Source organism: Vigna unguiculata, chromosome 3, assembly GCF_004118075.2.
Source record: "Vigna unguiculata cultivar IT97K-499-35 chromosome 3, ASM411807v1, whole genome shotgun sequence".
In the NCBI taxonomy this organism is placed as follows: domain Eukaryota; kingdom Viridiplantae; phylum Streptophyta; class Magnoliopsida; order Fabales; family Fabaceae; genus Vigna; species Vigna unguiculata.
Window position 1 is genome coordinate 38613443 of NC_040281.1, and position 25700 is coordinate 38639142.

The window sequence follows — 25700 nt, forward strand, 5'->3', positions numbered from 1 at the left end:
CAATTAGACTTCTTAATCTCCAGCCCAATCTTATAGAGCCATATAATGTAAATAAAAATCGTACAAGAGCAATAACAGAGCCTGAATTAGAAGGCGATCACTAAGAAAATAAAAAAATCTCTAAGATAACAGGAAAATCTGAATTTAATAAAATAAATAAATAAATGAGATGTGATGGAGATACCTGGGTTCAAAATAACGAGATAACTCACTTTCATTTGTGGTGTTAGATTTGTGAGAAGTTCCGCCGATGTTAGCAATATTTTTATGCAAATGGCTCACATTTTTTTTCTTCTTCTGTCTAATACACATGCCAAGGTTCCTTATGCACAAGGAAACAATACAATTAAAAAAAAAGGTGGGAATTATGTATTGATTTTATTAAAATGGTGTAACAGCTATCCAATAGAGAAAGCGGTGATTCAATAGCAGAATAAGAGCTCTACAGCACAAAATCATGGCGAGAGTTCCCTCACAGTTGGGAGGCTAGGTTGCCATGCCAAGCTCCGATATGGTCGTGGCTTTGGAAGAGGTGCCACAAAAGGCTTCTTCCCTTTTATTCCTTTTCGTCTTGAAGGTCTTGGGGTTATGGATTTCTCCCTACGGACATAGAAGTCCTTTGCAGAGTAAAAACAGTCCTCTACACCTCCTTCACCTAAACAACCATCCACATTTGACTCCACCTTCTCTACACCTAGCCCCATTCCCTCTTTCGCAACACTGTTGCTCCCTTCTCCTCTCGGAGAAACACTTGTCCTTTTTTCCAACCCTTGCCCTGCAACTCCATTTGCCTCTTTCATTTTCCCATTCTCTCTGTGACTGTTTCCACCATTGATGATTGTATCCAGCGTCTCATGGCCTGCTACACCATTTCTCTCCTTAGGAGACCTGGTCTTTGTTTCCACCACCACCCCATCACCCTCTTTGCTCTTCTCTTCCTCTGAAATTTTTCGTTTCAGCTTCTCCACGTCTTTAAACGAGATCAGGATATATTTGTGACCAGGCACCAGAATCTCCTCTCTCCATAACACCGATTGATGCGGCACTCTGAACACTTCTGGCCGTGCAACACACATCCCTGGATACTTTGTCATCAACTTAGACGCAGGAACTGCATGTCTATACAGTTCCTGATGTCCACCCGCGTGAGTTATCCTCACAACAAAATCCCTCGACTGTGAGTACAATTCCGGCGATGGCACCCTCTGACTCTGATGGTTCTTCCTTCTGGAACCTTTATCTCTGTGTTCCACCCGGCCTAACGAATGAACCACACGCTTCAGCATAGCCTGCACCTCAAATTTATTATTATGCTCTCTGAATCTTTCACCATCTCTTTTAGAAACTAGAGCTGGGTAGCGGAAGAGCGTGCGCCACGCAGATATTATTTAAAGAGAGACATCATAGATGCTTCTCAGTTTCCTATGGCCGGCTTTCTCTATGGCGCGATGAATCCGAGGTTGTGCCATGTGCAAACAAAGGGAAAGCAATGGCTTTTATTTGAGTGAGGACAAAACAAGTTCATAGACTTGATAAGAAGGAATCAACCCTTTCCTCAAAATTAACTTCACTGTTTGATACCGTGCCATGCCAGCTCCAAAGGCACATTCTTGTGCCAGGATCATACTCCCATAAACCCGACAACACTTGGCGCTCGAGTTTCTTGAGCCTCCCACTGATCCAGTTGTTGTGGATAATGTAACTACCCTTCTTCAAACATGCTGCTTTAACGTCTATTTCCCACCATAGTTCTTGGTAAGCCCCGTTTGGGAAAAGGTCTCTGTCTAAGAAATGTACCGTTAGGTTTGTTTCAGGTTCCACACATTGGTTGTCACCAACGCGGTTGGATCCTCCTTCGCCGCATAACGTGTCGTAGAAGCTTGGCTGCTCTGATAGACCAGAAGTTTCTGCATGTCTTACCACTTTCTCTATAGCAGCAATTGTCTGAGTGTCGGAATGAGCGTAATAGAAGCCGGAGTTTAAGCGTCTAGGTAGGTTTATTGGTCCTGCACAAATGACAACAAAAGAATATTTGAAACCTTGGAAACATCTGCATCCAACCTCGGAAACATTATGTTCGAATGTCTTTCTCTCTTTTACTCACTTGTCAGTCCAAAACTATCATTACCAGTGCAAAATAAATGATCATAGAATAGAAATTTTGCTATAGGTAAGCAGATAGGTTTATACTTTTTTCTTAATCAAATCATGGTAATGGATGTTTTATGTTTCTAGTTTGGAAAAGTGTGAATTCTAAGTGCAAAATAAGCAAGAACCTTGTTTTTTGTATTCATCAGACTGTGCAGCAAGAACAGCAGGGCCAAAAGAGTGAAGTAAGGGAACTGGGTTTTTGAACCAGTATACATCAACATCACTGAGAAGTACATTGTAACCTAGCTTCAGAATCTTTAGAACAATTCTTGACTTCACCTTTGTCACCCTTTGGAAGCACTTGGTGCCAAAGTGGCAGTCATCAAAACTTATGTTACTTGGAGCTGTTGGATCTGTGAAAACTGGAATTCCCTGTCTCAACAGAAAACGAATAACTGCATTCAGATACAATAAAATATGATAACTATACTGAAATAGTTAATTAAGCTTCGAGAGCGTTTAGGTAATGGCAGCATGAACACAAATAGAACTTTTTTGTATTATTATTATTATTTGAACACAAATAGAGTAATCAACCGTTATTGGTTTGTAACCTGCATGAACAGTTTTCACATTTGGCCAAAAACTAGCATAAGTGCGTTAACAACATTAATGATAGATTCGTCTCCTATACTTCTTCACAAATTGCACGTTGTACTAAACATAGCTAATGTGTATAGCTAATGATGAAAGACTGCATAAGTTAAAACTTAAAACAGCTTTCATGAGCAATATAATAAGATGAAATTATCTGAGTTTGTACAGGGTTACCGCATCAGACGTGATCCCAACCAATATTGTTTTATACTCGGACAATTTGTAATCTATTTTTTTATGATTTGTGGTATATTTTTATCGTTAAAAACTATTCAAATGCAGAACATTTTTCAGATTTTAAAATCTCCCCACTAATGCTGTTTTGTATATTGTTAATGAATTTGCTAAATTATTCACGTTTTGAGAGAAATATTGTAGCATAGCTGACTTGATGGTCCAAAACTACTAAACCATTTCAGATATCACGACTATGTAATTTTAGCTTTCAAGATTTTAATTATGTCAACTAAATATTGCTTGATTTCTAACTATGTAATGAGTTCTCAATTATTCAAACATCGAAGGTCAATGTTACGTATCTAACTTATCTTAAGCCTGAAAAGATCAACACTCCATTTAAGAGAACGACTCATAAGGTTCTTGGTGTTCATTTTGATGTAATAGTGTCAAGACCCACTAATATCATAAATAATATAGTTAAGTTTGAAGTATCTCCTAAATATGCTAAATATGGATATTTTTAATTAAATTTCAATTAAATTCCTTTTTATATATTTAATATTAAAAAACTTTATACATTTCTATTGACATCAGTTAAATATGGAATGATACTAAAACAACAAGTATTTTTTTGTTGTTTTAATTGAAAACATTTTAGATAATGATATCATTATACTCTTTGATGTCTTCCATCTCGTCACGTGCCACAATTATGGGACTATCATTGTTAGGTCCATGGTGATGACATGCTCTCTTATTATTCAACATGTTTTCAATAATGAAAGTCATTTATTAGATTATAATTTATAACTTTTAGCATATAGAGAAAAAGTTGGATAACAGTCACCTTATTCATCTAAGGGACAAATTAAACAATGTATATTCAATTGAAAAATACATAAAAATTTTGAGTAATTAATATGGGCACATTTAAAAATATCAAAATTTGTAAGAGATCAGTTTAATTAAGCCTTGATTTTGCACAAATATTATGCAGAGCAGGAACGCACATACCTGCAAGATGGAGAATTGATAAGTTTCCTGATCAAGGGCACACACAACAAAATTTTCAACAAACAGTTCTCGTAATCTGCAAACCCAACTCATGAGCATATCCTTGTAGCTATATCCAGCAACGGTAACTATAACTGTTTTATTTTTGTCTGCAGTGATAGACAGGAGTGATTCTAACGAGAACGGAAGCTCCAGAGTTGCTGAAATTTTCATCTGATCCTTCATACAGCAATCTAATGATGCAGTTTGTGGTTTCTGACGATCAACACAATACATTGTATTTTCCTTTAACCAAGATGGAAAATATTTTTCCTTCATCAGGTTTATTGCACCCTGGTGCCCAATTGAATAAACAGCATTTTTCTTGGTGTCAACCATAATGTACTGTTTATTGCACTTCAAAAGTTTGACCAGGTTAGAGTTATCTTCACTGTAGAAGAATGAGCCATAGTTTGCCCCAACATGGGAATTACCAATGTACTCCCAATTTCTATTCTCAACATCTAAAGCACTAGAATTTCCTTGTGTGGTCAAATAGAAGCTTGTGATGGTGAAACTAGCATCAAAGACAAATCTGAACTCAGATGACATTGCTTCATGAATCACCCAATTGTTATGTACACCTTTACCATACAAGAAAGGAGGAAGAACTCCATCATGTAGAGGCACATCCTTGCTGTTCCACACCATCAGCATTCTTGTATAACAACGCTTCCCCTGCCAATTCTGTTGAAGTATTTTCTGCAGCTGAAGAAGAAAGGACAATTCAATTTAGTTTTTTGAGCATAGAAATGTCTTCAGTGAGTAGTTTTTCCCAGATTTTACAATTTTTCATACCTGCTGGATCTTCATCCGTTTCCCATTACTTGACTGCCAATGTTTCCCAGACTCATCCAAATGGAATGGGAAGGAAGAAACATTTTGAGGTGAAGCAACAAGAAGCCAATCATGATCAAGTTGATACACATGGTTTAGGGTGGAGATGAATCCAGAAAGGATAATGGTTTCAGGGTCAACGATAACAGATATATCTGATATGTATGAGCTTGATTTTGCAATCATGGAGTGGAAAAAAGGAGTACCTAGGAAGCTGGATAAAAATCAATTGTTATAAAGCAGTAATTAAGATATAATAAGTTGACGATACAAGAACTTTTACACTGATAATATACAAAAACAAACACTAAAAGTAATTTAGTCTTTTATAAGTGTCTAGTATACCTTCAGTGTAACAGAATCTGTTTCAGACAGAAGAACTAATGAATATCAAATCATGAATACTAGGCCAGTTTGTTTACTTACGTAAAATCAATGTTCGTGTCTGCTAAAACCCTGGAATCAAAAACATCAGCAAAAGAGGCAACGGAAGGATCTTGACTGTACAAAACAACAGTAACATATGGAGACAGAGCCAGCCATGACCTAACAGCAAGTGTCTGTTTGGTCCCAGTAGAGCCCTTAAAGGGTTTTGGAGCTGTGAATATTGTAATACTTGTGGAATCCGATATTACATCTTTGGAAGCTCTGCTATGATCCTTCAATGAGGGTAATCTCTGAGTGGCATAGAGAGAGAGAGTAATGAAGACAAACCCAGATAGCCAAACAGACCATAGCTCCACCTGAGATCCCTGCAAATCAAATAGAAGATTAATTTACATGTTTTGAAACAATGTTTTTAAAGAATGCAATTCGAGGAACGGAAAAATTAAGGACCTTCATGGGTTGGATTAATGACAAAATTCTGTCCTTGTTTTGTGAAATCTTCATGGGTTGTTAACAGAGAGAGAGAGAGAGTGAGTGAATGATACTTTACCTGAAAGAAAGAAATGCATCTCTAACAAACCCACTAGGCCCCGACTAAGAATGTGAAGTTTGACGTCACAAGCACGTTAAGGGTTGCAAGAATTGAATTGAATATACAAAGCTAGAGATGAAAAAGAAGTAGCTAGTCAAGAATCAAACGCGTTACATATACTAAATTATAAACACTATCATGATTCATGAATAAAATCGAAGTTAATGACGTTCAATGTCGTTGCCTGTGTTTCTGCACCATGAATTCATGAATGGCATGTGGACGTTACCAAATGAATACGTAAAGGAGACAAAAACATGGCTATGTGCTCGAAAGCCGGTGAGTTGGTTAAACCAACACAAAAACGTACATATCAATTACCAACCTAATTACTGTTAACAATGAATAGTAGTTTAGTGATAGGTTAGTGCTTTCTTAACCAAAAATAAGTGACAACCATGATTGGCCCTCTAAGAACGATAGAATAGGACCTAGAAAATATAAAAATACAACCTTAACATATTACCACTTTAAGATTTTTCAGACTTGCTCAAAATGAACTTGTTAGCCTAACTTTTTCATGTCAAAGCATAAATTATTTTACATTTCTTGCAAGTTTATTTCCATTTGCAATTTTCTCGTTACTTTTTCTTCTCAAAACTCAAATTCTTTAAATTTAGAATTTACTTTCAAATGATTTATTCTATAGTAGTTTATATTTTTTTCGTGTTGTTGTTTTTCATAGCATATATTACGTTTACTCTGTTATAGTTTTCAAATAAATTTTACATTCCTTCGAAAAAAAATTTACACAATTCCTTCAAAAATTTGTTACACACTATTTTGAACAATTTTAATTATTCTCGAATTATGAAGCTATAAAGTTAATCTTGTAATAAAAGTTGGAAAGGAAGATAAAAAACGATGTAAGTTCAATTTTCTCACTACCAACTAATATTTGAAAGAAAAAAAATTATCCTCAAATTATGAATAAGATTATTCCGATGCATTGTTTGCTATTTTAAACTTGTTAAAGATAACAAAGTAAAATCATAATATGGATTTTCATAATAAATTTGATATTTTACGCACTAATTAAAGTTTTGATCTAATTCGAATTGGGGTTTCGTATATCCCTATAATGAAAACATAGGGTTTGAATTTTAACTAGAACACAGATTTTTATTTTCAGTGCTACAAATAGGAATATATGGCATGTTAGATTCCCCTTGAAAAGTCATCTATTTGAAAATAAAAGATATACTAAGATCCATGAATAAAACATTTACTAGTAATATATTGTAAAGTACAATAGTACCTCGAGGCTTCATAAAATTATGCAAATTTTTCCTATTTCTATCCTTACATCGACTCTCTTAATTGTTTGTGTGTGCGTGTGTATATCGGAAACAGTAGGAGCGTGTATTGCCACTCACTTTAACTTAAGCAATGTCATTAAACCAAACACGTTCAATTCGTAACTGTTTAGCACAGTAAAATTACCCGATCTAATCAATATTTGCGTCATAAGGGTAGTGTGGAAAGGGAATAAACACGGGAAAATTGGTCAGTAGATTAATTTATTAAGATTTATCTGAATCATTCAGATAAGGCATCCACCAAATATTGATGTTGATTGGATCAAAGATATATCGGAGTTCTGATGATGAAAAAGTAATCTATCAATTTTTTTCATGCCTTTTTATACACAAAAGCACATTACACCACACATCCAGCTCTACCTAGTTATATACTACCCTTAAACAACAGTAGCAAAACCAGGAAGAAACAACAGTATATATTGAACGTACAAAAATGGGAAAAAAGTCAGCACTACCTATTACTTTTGAATCAAAATTCCCTTTGCAGTCCAAAGACAAGATATCACATGCTTCGCCCTACTCCTCCTAATTGATGTTTTGGTGAATGAACCTCCACGATGAAAACTCAACCTTCTCTGTTTCCATGGTTCATCTCTGCCGCCGAACAGGTGATCTGGATCTTGACCTCCTTCCCCTACATAAAAAGAAACCAGTAAATAAACAAGGCACCAAGTAATCAATAAATATGAATCCTGACAAATTCACCTGTGCAGCTTAATCTTATATGATGGAAGTTTGTCTGAAAAACATAAATCTTAATCTCAGAAAAACTTAATGGCAACAAACCTGGAAGAATCAAGAGAAGAATAGGGAGAATGCCTGCGCTGAGAACGCTTGCTATGAGGAGACCGCGAAAGTTGTCTAAAAATGAAACCACCGTACTGCCTTGGTGAGTTTAAAGTATACAAAGTCTATAAATACAACTCAACCTGGTACAGTGTCAACACTCCATTCGAAGAGGTCTATTACAATAAATCTTTTCTGTTTCTTATGAATACGATCACAGTCAAAAGTCTTATATTCTAGCTTCAGGGTAGAGATATCCTAACAATTATGGATAAACAAGTGCCAAAATTTGTGCACATCAAAAGTATCTTGCTCTTGTATGTCTTATAATATATTGCAGAGATAAATTAAAAGGTAATACACACAGTAGACAAAAAAGTACACGAAAATGTGTTTATTACTGCAAAACGTGAACAACACGAAAAACATTCCATGTAGCAGGCAATACGATAATTTAACTTCAACTACATAAAGACCCAAATGATTGAATCTGTGGCATGGTATCAGCTTCAGAATCCTCAAACTGCCAAATCATAGGCTCGATAATTTTTCTCAAAGAACCAAGGTATAAAATAAGTCAACAGTTATATTTTCAAATTTGAAACTTTTGGTAACAGTAAGTTGCACTAAGATGCAGCATAATCCTATAAATAACGGCCAGCATAAATAATCTAATTATACATAAAATATGTATCAGAAAATACCTACACAAACACACATTTAGATAACAATCATCATATTAAAAAAATTGAATAAAATTACACAAATAAAACTTTCTTTTCACTGAAAAAAGTGAATAAAACACATCATATTAGAAAATCCAAAGTCCAAAAACAATGCCCAATAAATTTATCCATTTCTGGCCTTTAGACAGCAATAGAGCTTCAGCGAAGATTGAGGTAAGCAATTAAGTCCTCACACCTAAATCATCTGAAGATTGACCTAGAGCTGAGATCATTAAAATAAAATATAGAGAAGCTGATAGTGTCAACATCTCAGATTCACTTAGCACAAAAGTTAAGATAACCTACTCTTAAATCACCAACATTCTATTAATAACAAGAGAAGGAAAACGAATCAACTGACACTATCAACGCCCAGCATAAAACATTAATCGTATGAATATTACTATAATGGTAAATTATTACACACACTCAAATACTGATATAGCCTATAAACACAGTCCAAGATGCTCTGGAACACAAACTTCAATATTGCAAACCTGAACAGTTTAAGGATCTCTTAATAAATGATACCTTCTTTTAGATCTGACAGGAGACGGTGACAAGTCACGCTTTCTTGAATGCAGCTTCCTGCATTACAAACATTATGAGACACTATATATAACAACCAGACAATTGAGGTTTAAGAATATACTATAGACCTTTTTGAGACATCTGATCCTTCACTTGAATTACCAGCATGATCAACACGATCCCTGTTGGTTCTACCTCTACTACTTACTGAAGATGAACGTCTTCTCCTATGCCTGTCAGGATTACTTGCATCTTTTTGCCTTGATTTATGTTCCCCCTTATCCTTTGTATGCTCCCTTTTCCGGCTAGTATCGTCAGTGGTACTACCTCTATGGGATTTTTCAGCTTCCCTTTTATCATCCTTGACATCAACATGAGATGATCTTTTCCTTGAATCTGATTCCTTTGCCTTTTCCCCATGCCTGAAATGGTGTTCTTTCACCCTTTCTTTTGCCTCACTGCCATAATCTGCTTTTTCCCTTTTATGATTTCTTTCATCCTTCCTTTTATGATTCTCATGACCTTTTTCATCTATCCTGGTCTTACTACTGTTTAACTCCTTCACAAAGTCTTTCTCAGAAGTATTCCTGTCAGGCCGCTCATTTTTTTCAGATTTTCTTCTGCTTTCCCTACCTGAATGATCATCTGTTGCTTTTTCCACACCAATGTTCTTTCCAGGCAGTTCAGATCTTGGTATCCCTGAAGTATCTTTAGAACTAAAGCCATTAAATCTATCATGGCTTCTTTGGATGGCATCAAGTCCATTATCCCTAAGATCTTCAGACACCACTTTGGAAGAATGTGAAAGATCGGATACTCTAGTAACCTTGTCATCATGCAATTGATCAGAAGCAGAATCATTGGATGGTATAGACATGGCTTTGACCTGAGCATTCACAAAATTAGTTTCATATCTACTACGCTCATGAAGTTGTGAAATGCCATTAACAGATACATCATGTGTATCTGGCAAAGGTTGCTTAATCCCTGACTGGTAAGCAGCATCTTTTGCAGGAGTTGGCACACTGGAACTCTCAATTTCATTGTCTTCATCATCAGCATCAGAACCATAATTTCCAAGACCTAAAACATCTCCAGGAGAGCTAGAATTAGATTTTTCACTGGTACCATCATTTTCTACTACCCTCTCTTTGACTGGTACTAAAACCTTTGCAGATGCCTTAGGAACTGTAACTGAGGGTGGAGAAGCAGGTGCCTTAAGGTTTGAGGTGACAACCTTGTGACCTACTGCAGGAAATAAATTGTTAGAACTTATACTATTTAATACTATATTAGTAGAATAAAATTATTTATTTAGAATAATAAATACAATTTAAGAGAAAATGAGAGTGCAACAGACAACTATTTACCTTCAGCAGTAAGATCATCTTCAGCAAGAACTTTGGTTGCGATTTCATCAAACAATTCATCAGTAACCTAAGAAGAAACTGTAATTAGAACTACAATACACTTTTTCTGACATCCAGTTCACAGACTTCAATAAGACCAAAAATTTACATTTTAAACAAAACTGACCTTCAAAAGAACTTCAGTCAGAACTCTTTTTATTTCTTGGTTGATTGCTGCAGTTCTAGCTACCTCAACTTGATCCTATACAAGAAATAATCCTAACTAAATTAAAAATGATAATGGAATTTTCTTTTCTTGACAAACTTTAATGTTAAAAAATAAAACCTCTTCATCTTCTTCATCCTCAGCTGATCTAGATGAATCGATGCTTTTACTATCTGCCTCATCACCTCTCGTATATGGCTTGTCAATGCCATCATTTACAAATGCTGCTTCCTCCTTCAGATTCTCTGCAGGAGCAGCAATGACTGTTTTCTTTATTTCCTCTCTAAGCCAGTTTGGAACTGAAGCCTGAAATAACAGAAAATGAGGTTTGGTGACATACACACACACACACACACACACACACAAGCATTAACCTTTGCAACATACTTACCTTCTTAGGACGATCAGAAACACTAGATACCCCATATGCATCAGCAGAGAAAGCAGCCGTAGGATGAATTGTAGTTCCAGTGCTAAGGGTAAAGGGTGCACCACTTGGTGGAATAGTTGAAGGGAGGCTAGGTCCAGGAAACCTTCCAAATGGTGGTGCCACATGACCAGGAGTGGAGATAGAAGGGTCAAGCTGGTAAATTAACCAAAAGCCAAAGCATTAAAATGAATATATAAGTTGACCAGGAAAACAAAAGGTTTCAAAATTAAAACCTGTGGCCCAGAGGCAAGAATTGGTGGATAACCAACACCAGGGGCCACTTGAGCTGCCCAGTTATTCATTGAAGTACTTGAATCATGATGACTATAAGTTGATTGCATCTGCAAGTCATTATCACGATTAAACCTGGGTGCAAAATCTAATGGTTGATCAGCAAGACTGATAGCCGAGTCCACTGAGTGGCTGCCCGATGCAAAAGGTGGTGCATGCATTGATGGCTGCACATGACGTTCTTGAGATGATGAACTTGACAAAGGGAAGACTGAGTATGATTGTTGAATCTGATCAGCAGCCTCTTTACCTGCCAGGTCCAACAAGTCAATATTCAAATTACCATTGAAAAATAAAAAGGCAAGATACAAAAAATGTGTAAACTTTAAAAAGCACTTTCACACTGTCTGATATTTCAAAGTTCCAACTACTAGTTATTCTCCAACTCATTTTTAGATAGGCAAAATTGAGTATTATATCTACTATTACATGGGCCACAAATAAACCAGCATAACTGATAAGAGATGGGATAATCATTCCTTGTCCTGAACAAATTTATGAAGATGTAATAACTGTTATAGGGGTAAGGCAGCGAGGTGCCAAAAAAGGCATAAGGTCCAACAACTCATTAATTAATCCTATTACAATAAACAATGCTCAGAATATGAACAGATGGCTAACATAAAACAACTATGTGGGTAACACTTATAAATAAATTGACTTAACAATTAGCTATATAATGATATACATAGAAGTAATAAAGGATATTGTTCAATTCTCACTAATGGGTACTTCATCTAGACTTCTGATTTAATATACAAATAAGCCTTGTTATTGCTGAGAACTTGGATGGTGAAAACATGTAATCAATCCCCAATTTGAGCCACCTAGTTCTCAGCTCAAATGGCTTCACATGAAAAGTGGAAAAATATAATTTGCTTGACATGATAAAAATTAAGCAGATTCATATATGTTCCCTATATTTCTAACAAGAGCACAGCTTTCATTGAAACATCTATTATTTTGAATTACAGCGAGTTCAGTAGCACCTAACACATGAAGAAATTAATATCATCCTGTTTCTCAGTCTTCCTTCCCAATACTTGTCCATAGAGGACAACCTTGAAGATTAGCTGCCATAATCCCAGAAAAGACAAGTACTGATTCTGAAAAGGAAACCCTTCTTATCCAGATACTGTAAATTTCAAACCTTCCAGCCAAAGTGAACATTGTTGAGTTTTAGTATTAGGTTTCCCGTTTTGTTGAGTTATTTGTTGACAATGGGGATTAGCTGGTGCATAATCCTTGGGTGAAGTTATTTTGGTGGTTTCTCAGAGGAGATTCTAGTTTTCATTGTTTTCCTTCAGCTTTGTGTACGTGAGTCTAGTAGATACCTTGTACTCTCCCCTCCCCATCAATTAATATTTCTTTTCCTATCCAAAATAATCTATAAAATCACACTAGTAGTCCATTAAACAAGAATTGCGATAGGCTGATAGCATATCTTGTTTAAAAAGACAGCATGAACAACATGTCAGAACATGAGTGACTTATCATGATCAATTACTAAAATTATATTTTTAAACATAATAAACTTATTTGCGTAAAGACAGCATGGACAACATATCAGAAGACGTATACTGTTAATGGGTAATCAAAACATGAGCGATTCATGATCAATTACTAAAAATATATTTTGAAGCATAGGGATTCTTAACTTTATCTCTTTTAATTCTAGAACTTTGCAACAGAAACTCTTTTCCCAGCTGTCCCCCATCTCTCCTAGGCAATTGTCCCTCTCAGATCTACTGGTCTGGGAAGAGGCTCACCTCCAATCAACCTCACCACTTGTACCAGACCATCTTACCACAATAGGCTCATCGTTCCCAGAGCATCAACACAATTCCACGTTCGAATTACTGTAGTGTCTAGTCATCTGGGTAGCATGTGACAGCATTTGAGCATTTTTCAGAAGCCATCTTCACAAGCCTCTCTTCCACAAGATTCTGGCCACAGCCACCCAACACTGGCTTGGTTTTTCATCCCACGCAGGAAGTTTTATTAAAAGCCCCAACATTTTCTTTTCTGGGTTGTACACGAGTTGATCAAAGCCCAGTTGAATTTTTGTTTTGAAAAAGAATTGGGTCATACAACCCACAACCTGACCCAAACCCAAACAAAAAATAAAAAACCCCACCTGCTCTTCACTTCATTGCACCACACTTTGTCATCAACTACATCTTGTCATGTTGCCACCACTGCCACCACCTGAGTTGTGCAACTGCCACCATCACCTGGTTCGTCCCACCACAGCACCTGGTTTGTCTTTTTGCAGCAGTGCCACCCACTACAGTTCACCTCCTTCTGCATGGCACCAACCCACCTTGGTTCGTCCCATCATTGTGCCACCATCATCCACCCACCGTGGTTCATTCTCATTTATTTTTCTTTTTTCTGTTTGTTCTTTGTTTCTTCAACACAACCCACCCTGCCTGACTTTTTTCTCTTCTTTTGTATTCAATACTTCTTGACGAATATATAAATCTAATACCACAGTTATTAAGTTACTTGAACATGGTGGTGTTTTCCTTTGATTTGATTTTATTCGAACTTCTAGACTAACTATTATATTTCGTTATTGTCATTAATTATATACTTGTTTTACATTATTTTGCATTTCAAGTATATTTCTGCATTTTTCATTTATCTATATGCATATATTGCATTTGTTTGGTCTGTGATGCTTCTATAATAACCCATTATGGCTTCCAATATATTTTTTAAAGGACTTTTAGGTACACGATATTTTCCTGTTAACTGGTATCCGATTACACTGTCATCAAATCATTATTCATGTGATTCAACCAAACAATATTTTTTAACCAAATTTTGACAGGTTTGTATCACATATATACATTAAAGGAAAATTCCAGAATATTGATTTATGATCCATTCCACAGAAGCTTCACTTGCAACTTCAATAAACTAAATAAACAATTACCTGCAACAGAACTATAACTAGAAGGTACCTCCTGCTGATGAACTGATGGATTTGCTGGCATGTTCCCTTGTTCAAATGAAACATTTGAATCTCTGATGCTGGTCCCATCTCTAGCACTGTACGAATGTCCATCTTGAGCATAAGATGTCTCCAAACTGACGGGTACAGCATCCTGGGACTGTCCTGAAATTCGCTGTGCAGATGTATCTAAGTAGGAAAATTGTTGATAGCTTGATGTTGAATGGGATTGGTTTTGAACATCAGTATAATGTGAGTCAATCGATTGCTGATACTGATCATGATAGTGATTTTGCTCGTGCAATCTTCCAGCTGGTGAAAAATGTGTTTGTGGATGCTGACTTTCCATGGCAGCTTTAGCTGCCCAAGCTCTGGCCTTCGCAGCCCAATCTTCTTCATTGTTATGAGCTACCAATACAACATTATGTCACAACAACACAATATCCACTGCATTAAGAATGGACATACAGAAGCTCGGGGATTGGGGTTTCCAAGATGTCATATAGAACTTAAAAATCACACAGTGGCACACAAAGTCAATAAAATTATGCTGTTATTTTTTCCAATGAAAGCAACGCATATTAACAGACTAATGACCATTTAAACAAGTTGCACACTACAGTTGAAAAGTGGAGTAATTCCTCAGACACATGCAAGTATCTATCTTAGCCAATATTCAGTGTCAAGTCACGACTCAATAAGCTCATGAATACATACAAATACAAATGAATCACAAAGAAAAAAACAGTGTATTTGACCCAAATAACTTGGCATTAAATCAACTATCAAACATAAGCTAACAAAAAAATGCAAGATTCGTTTTTCCCCACTCCGTTTTCTTCTTTTTTCTGTACAAATGGTTCTCTCTCAAGTGAATATAACATTAAACTATTCCACACACCAATAATAGACAACAAAACCTTAATTATGGCACGAACAAGAAAACAATGTTTCCAACGTAACATTAAAAGAACAACTAACCTGGATAGCCCTGGTTAGGTGGCAAGTTTGGATTGCCCCATTCCTACAAAAATTTCACGCAATTAGTGAACCTATAACAGAAGAAACCCTAGCGAATCAAAGAGGCAAAAACACGAAGGGCAAGAAGGATATTTCACCTGAGGATAAGGCTGAGAAATGTGGGAGTGAGGGGTGAACTGATGAGGAGGCGCGTGAGAGCGAGGCGGAGGAGGAGGGAACGGGCTCGGATGGTACGAATATGCGTTCGACGGAGGAGGAGGAGGAGGCGGCGGCGGTGGTTGCTGCCACTGCGGCGGAGGGGAAGGGGTCTGCGAAGGGTGGTATTGGAATTGGGAGGACAACCAGGGAGCTTGGGGTGGCGGCGGCGGTATCTGGTGAAAGTGGTGCGGGTGATGGTGGGGATCCGCCGCATGCGGCGGAGGAGGTGGCGGTTGCGGTGGTCTCATGTAGCCGTGATGTTGCTGGAAGGAATCCATGGATACCTGGGGGTTATGGGATTTGGATTTCAATGCGACGCGTTTTGTCCTATTGCAAAGTCCGAAAGAAGGAAAAATTTTAGGATGAAAAAGAATGAGGGTTCAGGTAGACACCGTATGGCCACCCGCTTGCGAAGGAAACTCTTGTTCCCACTCACTCTTCTCCTCCACTCTACTATTGTATGGAGAAAATAACTAATAAATTAGATAACTAATAAATCAAAAATATTTATTTAATAATGATTTTGTAAAAAAAATAATGATTATATATTTTAAATTGTATTATTATTATATTTTTTAATTAATTACTCATAAAATAATAAAATTTGAAAAAATGTAAATAACAATTACAATTAATTGATATATGAGAGGCTTTTATACTGTACAGTGGGGAGAAGAGTGAAATTTGGACTCTTTTCAGGAAACCAAAAGAAAAAATTCCCCAAATAGACTCAATTGGTGTTATTCACTAAAATGAAACTTCTTTCCAATCTTATTACATAATTGGTTCCGTGGCTTCAGTTTCGCATCACGGGTTTATTCACTCATTTAATTAGAACCTTCAAGAAATTTCAAAAATGGTCCTTAGTACAATTTTTTTTTTACCTTTTTAATATTTAAAATGTTTAAATTATTTTTATTTTATCAAAAATAATTAATGACTGAATTATGTATGTTAATTAATAAAAATAACATTTATAATTAGTATTAAAACTTATCTTTGGATTTGTGAAAGTAAAATAAAGTGATTTGAATTAAATAAATATGTATTTGACTTGAGTGAATTGTATTCGAAAATAGTTCCAATTCAAAAATATTTTCTTTGAATAGACTCAATGAATTTATTTATGATAGTAGGCTATTTTATTTAGTATACCTACATGACTCATATTTACAATATCATTATTATTTTTTATAGACTCAAATAGTTCAACAAGTATAAAATGAGTGTGAGATTATATAAGAAAATAGAAAATTTATGATATATATATATATATATATATATATATATATATATATATATATATATGATATTGTTTATGATATAAACAAAATTTATTAACAATAACAAAACTCATTAAATTGTTATTCATAAGTTTAAAAGTTTTAAGGGTTATAAATACATGTTATCACGATAAGTATTATCATTTCAAAATTACTTTTAAACTAAAATGTATTTTTGTTCCTCCTATTCATTTGAAAATTTCAATTAGACCCACAATTTTTGTTTGGTGAAATTAACACTTATATGTTTTTAAGATGATCCAATTAGTTCATTTTTGTTAGATTAGTGTTAACGTTATGTTTATACATGTCACGTATTGGTTTGTAGTATTTCTTTTTTTTTTCAGTTAAAAAAAAAGATTGTCATGTGTCAGGTCAACATTAGGCTATGTGGTAGTGGCAATGCCACATGTCCATACATCGCCATGTGTTAGTGTCACATGTCACATGGCAGTGTCTATATTCAATTTATTTTTTATATTTAAATTTTGTATTCTTTCGAGTTATAATTTTTTTAAAATGAAGCAATGTTATACCTCTCTAAAATGTGACCAAATCAGTAATTAAGTCTAATTACAATTTATATATATGTTAAAATAATTTTTTGAAATTTACACATCATATCACTCTGCCTAAATATTCAAATTAATTTTATTTTTCAATTTAAAGTTAGAAATCATGAAAAGGTATTTACTTTTCTTCAGTGGCGGATCTTGACCAACATTGTTGGGGGAGCCAAAATAATACATCCAAAATTTATACATTTAATTATTAGCATTGATACCATAAAAATGAATACATAACTTAGTATAACAATAAGTTACATCATTAGCGGGAAATCAAACCACACTTAAAATCCAATTATAAAAAACACATAGTACAATCCATTTTCTTCTATATTAATAAAATAAAAAATTAATATACAATATATTCATTAAATAAATTATTAAACTAATATTTCACTATCAAGTGAGACAAAAGATCATTACCTTCTTCTTTATTTCTTCGAGAATAGAAGAGAATAAATAACTAAGATATGAGAACAAAAATAATAGATCTTTTTCTCTTGAGAAACAAAAGAAAATAGACATATAATGGAACCACAATTAAAAAATTTGATTATAAAAAACACACAGTACAATACTTTTTCTTCTATGTTCATAAAATAAAAAAATAAGATAAAAGAAGTTCATTAAATAAATTATTAAACTAATATTTCACCATCAAGTGAGACAATTCTTCTTTTCTTCTTCAAGAATGGAAGAGAACAAAGGAGAAATAAGAGCAAAAATAAAATATTTTTTTTCTTTTCAAATACAAAAGAAAACGAAAACAGATAAGAATGAAATATGAGAACAATCTGTGAGAAACTCAAACTATAATAAAAAAATAATAAAAATATCTTGATAAATCTTTTTATTCTTTACTATGTACGATTTTATATTTTATTATCTATTACCATTAATTATTATTTTTATAAAAGAAAAGAATATTTAATTTAATATTTATAATAAAAAAATCAAAATACATAATATCCATATAAAATAAAATACCTATCATAAAAAAAAATTCTAAATTTTTGGGGGGCCATGGCCCTCCCCTGCCACCATTATGCTCCGCCAGTGCTTTTCTTGATATTTTAAAAGCTTTGTCAAAAACATTTTATGATGGAAGTAATGGGTTACATATGTTTGTTTTGAATGAAATAACATTCAATGCAAAACAAAATAGTAGAACCTTAATCAAATGTTATAGAAAGTTGGTTGAGATTTTTAGGGAATGTACCAACATGACATTAATTGTAAAGGGCGCTAGTGATAGGAAGTTTTATTAAAAGTCAATTAAAAGATTCATAATTCATATATTTATGGTTGGACTTGATGACGATTTTGAGCAAGTTTGTGGAGAAATCATGCACAAGGAAGTGCCACTTGATTTAGAAGAATGTTATGCATTCATCTAGGGAGATATAATTTGATGAACAACTTTGAAAAAACAAAAAGCAACCAAAGTAAAAGATTCTTAAAAGGGTAATTACAAATTTACTCGGTGTAATAAGGAGGGACACACAAAGGAACACTGCTATGAAATCATAAGATACCTTGAGTGGTGGGATAACAACCAAGCAATAAATAAGATTCAAAAAGAAATCCAAATGTTGTTGTAAATGTAAATGAAAGAGAGGATGACTAAGGCCTGATGCTTGTTACAACTACAAGCAACAATGATTGAAATGGTAAGGCCTTAACAAATTGTTAAACCTTCCTCAAAAAGTAATTTCATAGTCAATGACAATAAATTCATTATCATTAGGGAATGAATTGTCTTTATTTCAAATAATTTGAACCTTGATATTATCCTTGTTATTCCTTTTCTAAAAATATAATTTATTGTTTGTCTCTCAAACAACCAAAGTTCTCTTATTTGTTGTAATTTTGTGGCACGATTGGTGTTTTTAAGGACATTCAAACGAGGAAAATGATTGGTTGCGATATTAGGCAAGGAAGATTTTATTACTTGTATTTGACAGCAACAAATTCAAAGATACTTTGTCAAGTGTTAGCAATATAAGGGTCTCTAGAAGTAAAAAATGCAATGATACTTGGACATGACATAAGCATTTAGGACATGCATATTTTAGTTATATATAGAAATTATTTCTAAATGTATTTGACAAATTGACACTTCAAATTTGTATTGTGATGTTTGTGAGCTTGAAAAGAGACATAAAACTCATTTTCCTTTCATTTTAAATATTTTTTTCTTTTATGATCATTCACTTTAATACATGTGATCCATCTAAGGTTAAAATGTTAGATTGTTCAACATGGTTTGTAACATTTATTGATGATTGTACTTAAATAACTTGGCTATGTTCGATGAAGTCTAAAAGTGAAAACAAAAGGAGTATTTGAAATTTTGAAACTTAGTACAAAACACAAGTTTAGGTATTATGCAATGACAATGAAGGAGAATATATGCAATCAAAATTTCAACATTTTTTAGTATCCAAAGCAATTGCTCATGAGAGATCTTGTCCAAATACTCTACAACAAAATGGGGTAGTTGAACGAAATAACCATCACCTATTGGAGATTGACTAAGTTGCACTGGTTGGAACTAATATGTCAACAATATATTGGGGAGAAGCCTTCAAATAGCTCTTCAGTCACTTAAAAATGCAACAATAAGTTCTAAAATTATTGAATTAACATGATTTTTTTTTGTATTATATGGCTTATATTCACTTACACAAGCATCAAGGAAGTAAGTTGACTCAGAGTTGAAACATGTGTTCTTTGGTTATGATGATCACTAAAAAGTATATCAGTGCTACAATTCATAAACCAAGTTATTGTTTACTACTATGGTGTAGTTTTTCATGTGACCTTGATATATTCACTCGTCTAATTGGTCTTGTGACTCCTAATTTCGCATCATGGGTTTATTCACTCATCTAATTGGAACATTCAAGACAAAAATGCTAAAAAGAAACAAATTTTTTTTTGGGCCCGACAAGAGTTGACATTGGTCCTACGTATTCTCATTTAAAGTGAGAAATCAAGATTACGTAGTTCTTTAAAAAATATTTAAAAAACTATTTGAAAAATGATTTGATTTTTTTGTGGTGAACCTGACAAGGACTGGCCTTGCTCTTACGTATCTCACAAGGAAGAATCAAGAATCACGTAGTTCTTAAAAAAGATGTGATTTTTGAAAATGTTGATATTTTTGTATTTTTTTTGAAATTTTATATTTTTTGCAATTTTTGAAGTACTTGAGAACACATGTCACACGACGCAAGCGGTCGGACAAACACTAAAATAGAAGAAAACTATTTTTGATATTTTTTAGAAAATAAGTGTCACACGGTGCGAGCAACGGACATACACAATAAAGTGAAAGAGAACATTTTTATTTTTTTGATTTTTCTATTTTTTGCAATTTTTGATAATTTTCAAATATTTTATTTTTCAGAAATAAAAAAATAAAATAAAATAAATAAATAAAAGATAAATAAAAAATAAATAAAACAAAATAAAAAAATATAAAATAAAATAAAACAATTTAATTAAGAAGGATGAAAGTGAAAAACAAAATATGAAAGTACATGAGTAATTAGTAAGAGATACATGAAGTAAATGAGGTGTGTTAATTAAGGGTGGTGGTGCGGCGACTAAATTATAAAACAAGCCCACAATAGGAGTAAAACACAAGTGAGTGTGGGAGTTAATAAACTTAGGGGTGCAGAGAGTACATGGGAACAAGCCCAACTGAAATACAAAGAAGGGGTGCAGGGATAAGAAGTGGGCATGCACGAAGAAAAGAAATGAGTAACATAACATAGCATATCGGGGTGGATGGGGTAAGAACAGGGGTGCATGTGGTAATGGAGGGGGCGAAGAATAAAGATGGAGGTGCAGCGAGCAAGCAGAAGCGTGTTAGCCCAATTTCCACTCAAACTAAACTTAATTAAAAAATGAAGCTTCTTCTTCTTCTTCGACGATGCATCAGCCTCTTCTCCTTTCCCCTACAAACCAACACGACCCCAATCTGCCACCGCACGCCGGCCAGAACCCGCGTCGACAATGTCGGCCACTGCGAGTCGACGACCGCAAAGGAGTTGCCAGCGTTCAGACCATTTTCTCCTTCATTCTTTTTCGCGTGCGAGACCCTTCCTTCTCGTCATTGTCCGCCAGAACGCCCCCATCTTTGCTTCAGCACACCACCACGCGGCTAGCTTGCTGGCGACGCCAATCGACGCTGGAGATGTCTACCTCCTTCGCGAGACTCAACGACCTGTTCTCGCGCACGCGACCTTCACTCTACCTCCGACTCGAACGACCTATGCTCCGACGCCCAAGGCCACTGCCGACAACACCCAGATCACCGCGACCCAGACCGCCACAATAGTGCCATTGCCGCTGAAGTTTCAACTCACTGACGGCGATGTCGTCGACGATTTTCTCTCTTCTTTTGGTTTTGTGTTTCTATTTTGGGTTGCAATGATGAGAAGGTGCACGATAGTGATGATGATTTCGTTTATTGGGTGATGGAGCATAATGGAGATGTTGATGGTTTTACGAATGGGGATCAAAAGTTAAGTTTGTGATTGGTAGTTCTTGGAGAGGCTGATGTATGTTTGTATCTGTGCAGGTGGAATGTACGGGCGAAGGTGATGACGTTTGTTGGTGACCGTGTGGGATGGGTTGGTTTGTGGTAAAAAGTTGGGTTGCGGCATGAAGGTGCTGATAAGTTTTTTTTTTTGGCGTATTAATGATGCGAACTATGTTAGGATGACGGAGAAAAGAATGCTGAGGATCTATGTTTGATTATGTGTTGATGAATGATGGTGAAACAAAGAGGATGATGTGGTGGTGGATTCTGTCTGGTTATGGATTCCTAAACAAGGATTGATAATGGAAAATGGGATGGGATGATTTGTTTATGTTGGTGTTGAATAAAGTTATGTTCTTTATTGTTTTCACACAGGTGCAATGAGAATAAACAAAATAAACAAAATAAATAACAGATTTACTATGTTCACCTCAAATCATCTCCAATTCATACATTCATGAATATCAATATCAAGTCACATCAATATCAAGTCATAGTAATAGAAGCTCCAATATATACATTCATGAAAATCAATATAAGTCACGGTAACAGAAGCTAAGAAGGAGTTAAGAAAATAAAACTTAATGTCTTAACAACTTTGCTTCCGTTTTCAATTTTGACTTATTCTCTCCCTCTCTGATTTGTAGTGCCTTTTCCCTTTGTAGTAAAAAAAAAATCAATCTCCCTTTCATGAATCTTCCTCTTTTATTATGTAATTCTCTCATTTGTTTTGTTTACTTCTCTCTGCACCTTCCAATCTCGAAACGTAAATAAGGCTGAGAGCATATGTTGCTTCCTGCTCTTTCAGTCATCATGACCATGTTACATGTCATTCTCAATACAAAAAATCATGATAGGATAGCAGACATGGGTCTGATAACAGAGACCTTACGTTACCTCTAGCATTCTTTTTCTTTTTCTTATCTTTTGTTGTTTATTTTTGTTTTGTTTGTTTATTTTCCTTTTTTTTTTCATTAAATTAGAATGATAAATGTAAAACAAGATGGAACTATACTAACAGAAAGAAAAATAATATAATAAAAAAATAGTAATAATAAAAATAAACATCACAAATAAATAAATAAATAAACAAAATTAAATTAAATTAAAAATAAAATAAATAAATAATAATAAATAAATAATAATAAATAAATAATAACAAATAAATAAACATAGATATTTATTCTTTCTCAAACTAAAACGTATTTTTTATTTTATTTTTTTACCTTTTTATTTTAATTTAGTTATTTATTTATTTTTCTCAATTGAACCTTAATTAATTTTTTTCTATTATTATTTTCATCCTTGTTACTTGGACGAAATTGGGTGTTGACATCATGTAAAAAAATAAATAATAAATAAAAATATTAAAAATGGGTAGAAATAATCAAATGTGAACCTTAAAACTATTTGATTCATTGAAATTGATAATACATTATGTGAACATAACCACACAAAAGAAAAAATATGTAATCAAGGTTATCATAAAAGGGAAAGTACCTTCGAGATGTGAGTGAGTTTTGTTAATATAGAATAAGTCAAACAATTAGAAGAGAGGAGTAAAAAATATGCAACGAAAGAAAAAAGAAAAAGAAAGGATATGAATCTAAAGAGTAAGACCATATATATACGAATCTCAAGGATATGAGTTTTTTTATGTAACCTAATAATGGGTACTTTAGTAATTTAAAAGGGATAAGGATGCGAAGAAGGATGGGTATTGGGACAAGTATGAAGACGAGGACAAACAAATACATAGATCCTCGTCTCGATACCCATATTTCTACCTAGTCAATGCGAGATTCTTCTTCAACACGATGACAAGTTCAGAGAATATCCATGACAAATTACAAGTTAGGTTCTTGAGAGATTATTAGATAAGTTGGGAATGTATGACATCTATTTAACAACTTGAGGGAGGTGTCACGCTGACATCGTGCCATGTGTCACGCTGACATTGTGCCATGTGTCATTGTCACACCAGTTGTCGTTGTCTCTGTCTCAATTTGGTCCCTGTATTTTTATTTCCTCTCAATTAGTGTCAATTTTTTAAAAATTTGTGCAATTTCGTCCCTCTCTAAATTGAAATAAAATTTAAATTTTACATAAATGGTATGCAAATATTTTTATTAAATAATTTTTAACAAGATTAAGTTTATTTAAATTTATATTTTATATTGAACTTTATTTAAAATTGTTTTAAAGTTGTTAATAGAAAAATTCAAAATTAATTTCTACTAAAAAATATGTTAGTCTTGTTTATCGATTGTATTTCATAAAATAAAATAAATTTATGAAAATTTTCAACTCTTTTAAAATTTATATTTTACTTTAAATTTTATTTATATTGATATTTTATTACACCATACTTAAATATTGTTGCTTTATTTGAATTTATATTTTAAATAATTATATATTTTTAAAATATGTAAAATTCAATAATTTCTATATGCATGTTTGAGTTGGTTTAAAAACAATAATTATATGTAAAATTGTAAAATTTTAAAACAATTTTATAATAATTTAAAATAAATAAATTTAAAATTTAAAAATAATTTTAAATAAAATTTAATGTGAATTATAAATTTAAATAAGCTTAGTCTTGTTAAAAATATTTAATAAAAATATTTGTATAACATTTATATAAAAATTAAATTTTGTTTCAAGTTGGAGAAAAAAAAATTCTACAACTTTTTAAAATAATTGGACTAAATTGAGACACAATAAAAATACAAGACCAACTTAAGACTAAAATAATTACACTTGATGTGTCAGTAATAGATCACACTACTACCGTCACATTACACTATCATTATCACGTGACGCGACTTAAACTTGCCACGTGAAACGTTTTTAATATTTTTTAAAAGTTTAAAAATTTTAAAAAATAAATAAAAACAGAAAAAAGAAGATTTATAAAAGAAGATAAAATGACATAATTATGTCTCTATGCTGAAAAAAGTAGTCACCAAGATAGCGAAAAGTAAGAAAATAATAACCAATGTGATTTTTACAAATGTAGTTTCCTTAGTAGATGTTGCTTACCAAATCTAAAGGGGAAAAGGGGTATGAAATTTATCGTAAGAGCTTTCATTTCATCACCTAAAAAACACCTGAAAAAAATACTAAACAAAAAAAATATAAGAGTTTATCTTGATGAATTATCATTTTATCCCACAAACACATGTGAGAATTTGAAATTTCAACTTAAACTAAAAAGATTAGAAAAAGATTATAAAGTATAAAAAACTTGCTCCATAATAAATTATAAATTATGATTGATTATAAAAGAACCTTTCTCTATCACCTCTGGAAAGACATTATTAATCTTTGATAAGAAAAGAAAAAAATAAGAATCAACTTCAGAATTATAGAGATGTCCAATGAAGTTTAATGAGAAGAAGTTAGAAAGATAGTGAAATATGTAAAAATGAATAAATAATTAATTAAGATTTTAATTTATATACTCAACATAATAATGATAGTAGTTAGAATCGGAAAATTAATGATAACAAAATAGCAACAACAATTTTTATAGCATTGATGATAGTGATAGTGATACATAAAAGTGATAATAATGTGGTAAGATTAGTAATTGTGAGTAACAATAATAATAATAGCTATAATTTTATAGTAATAATTTTGAATAACTGATACATTTTTAAATTTTTATAGTAATAATTTAAATTTTATAATAACTGTTT

The 25700-nt window shown here is 33.4% G+C and overlaps 2 protein-coding genes across 2 annotated transcripts; both read right to left on the minus strand.

The window, feature by feature from the left end:
• Positions 1-185: 185 nt before the first annotated feature.
• LOC114177570 lies at positions 186-1350 on the minus strand. Its single transcript, XM_028062967.1, has one exon. The coding sequence runs from the start codon at positions 1284-1286 to the stop codon at positions 456-458; it is 831 nt and encodes a 276-aa protein (XP_027918768.1). The 5' UTR covers positions 1287-1350; the 3' UTR covers positions 186-455.
• Positions 947-16038, minus strand: LOC114175424 (serine/arginine repetitive matrix protein 2). The gene is made up of 17 exons (XM_028060189.1): positions 15535-16038; positions 15398-15440; positions 14399-14824; positions 11400-11707; positions 11128-11319; positions 10857-11042; positions 10698-10772; positions 10532-10598; positions 9290-10409; positions 9162-9218; positions 7886-7980; positions 7626-7753; positions 5245-5570; positions 4780-5032; positions 3943-4689; positions 2277-2523; positions 947-2006 (listed from the first exon to the last, which is right to left on the minus strand). The coding sequence occupies exons 1-17, from the start codon at positions 15871-15873 to the stop codon at positions 1522-1524; spliced, it is 5094 nt and encodes a 1697-aa protein (XP_027915990.1). The 5' UTR covers positions 15874-16038; the 3' UTR covers positions 947-1521.
• Positions 16039-25700: the final 9662 nt, after the last annotated feature.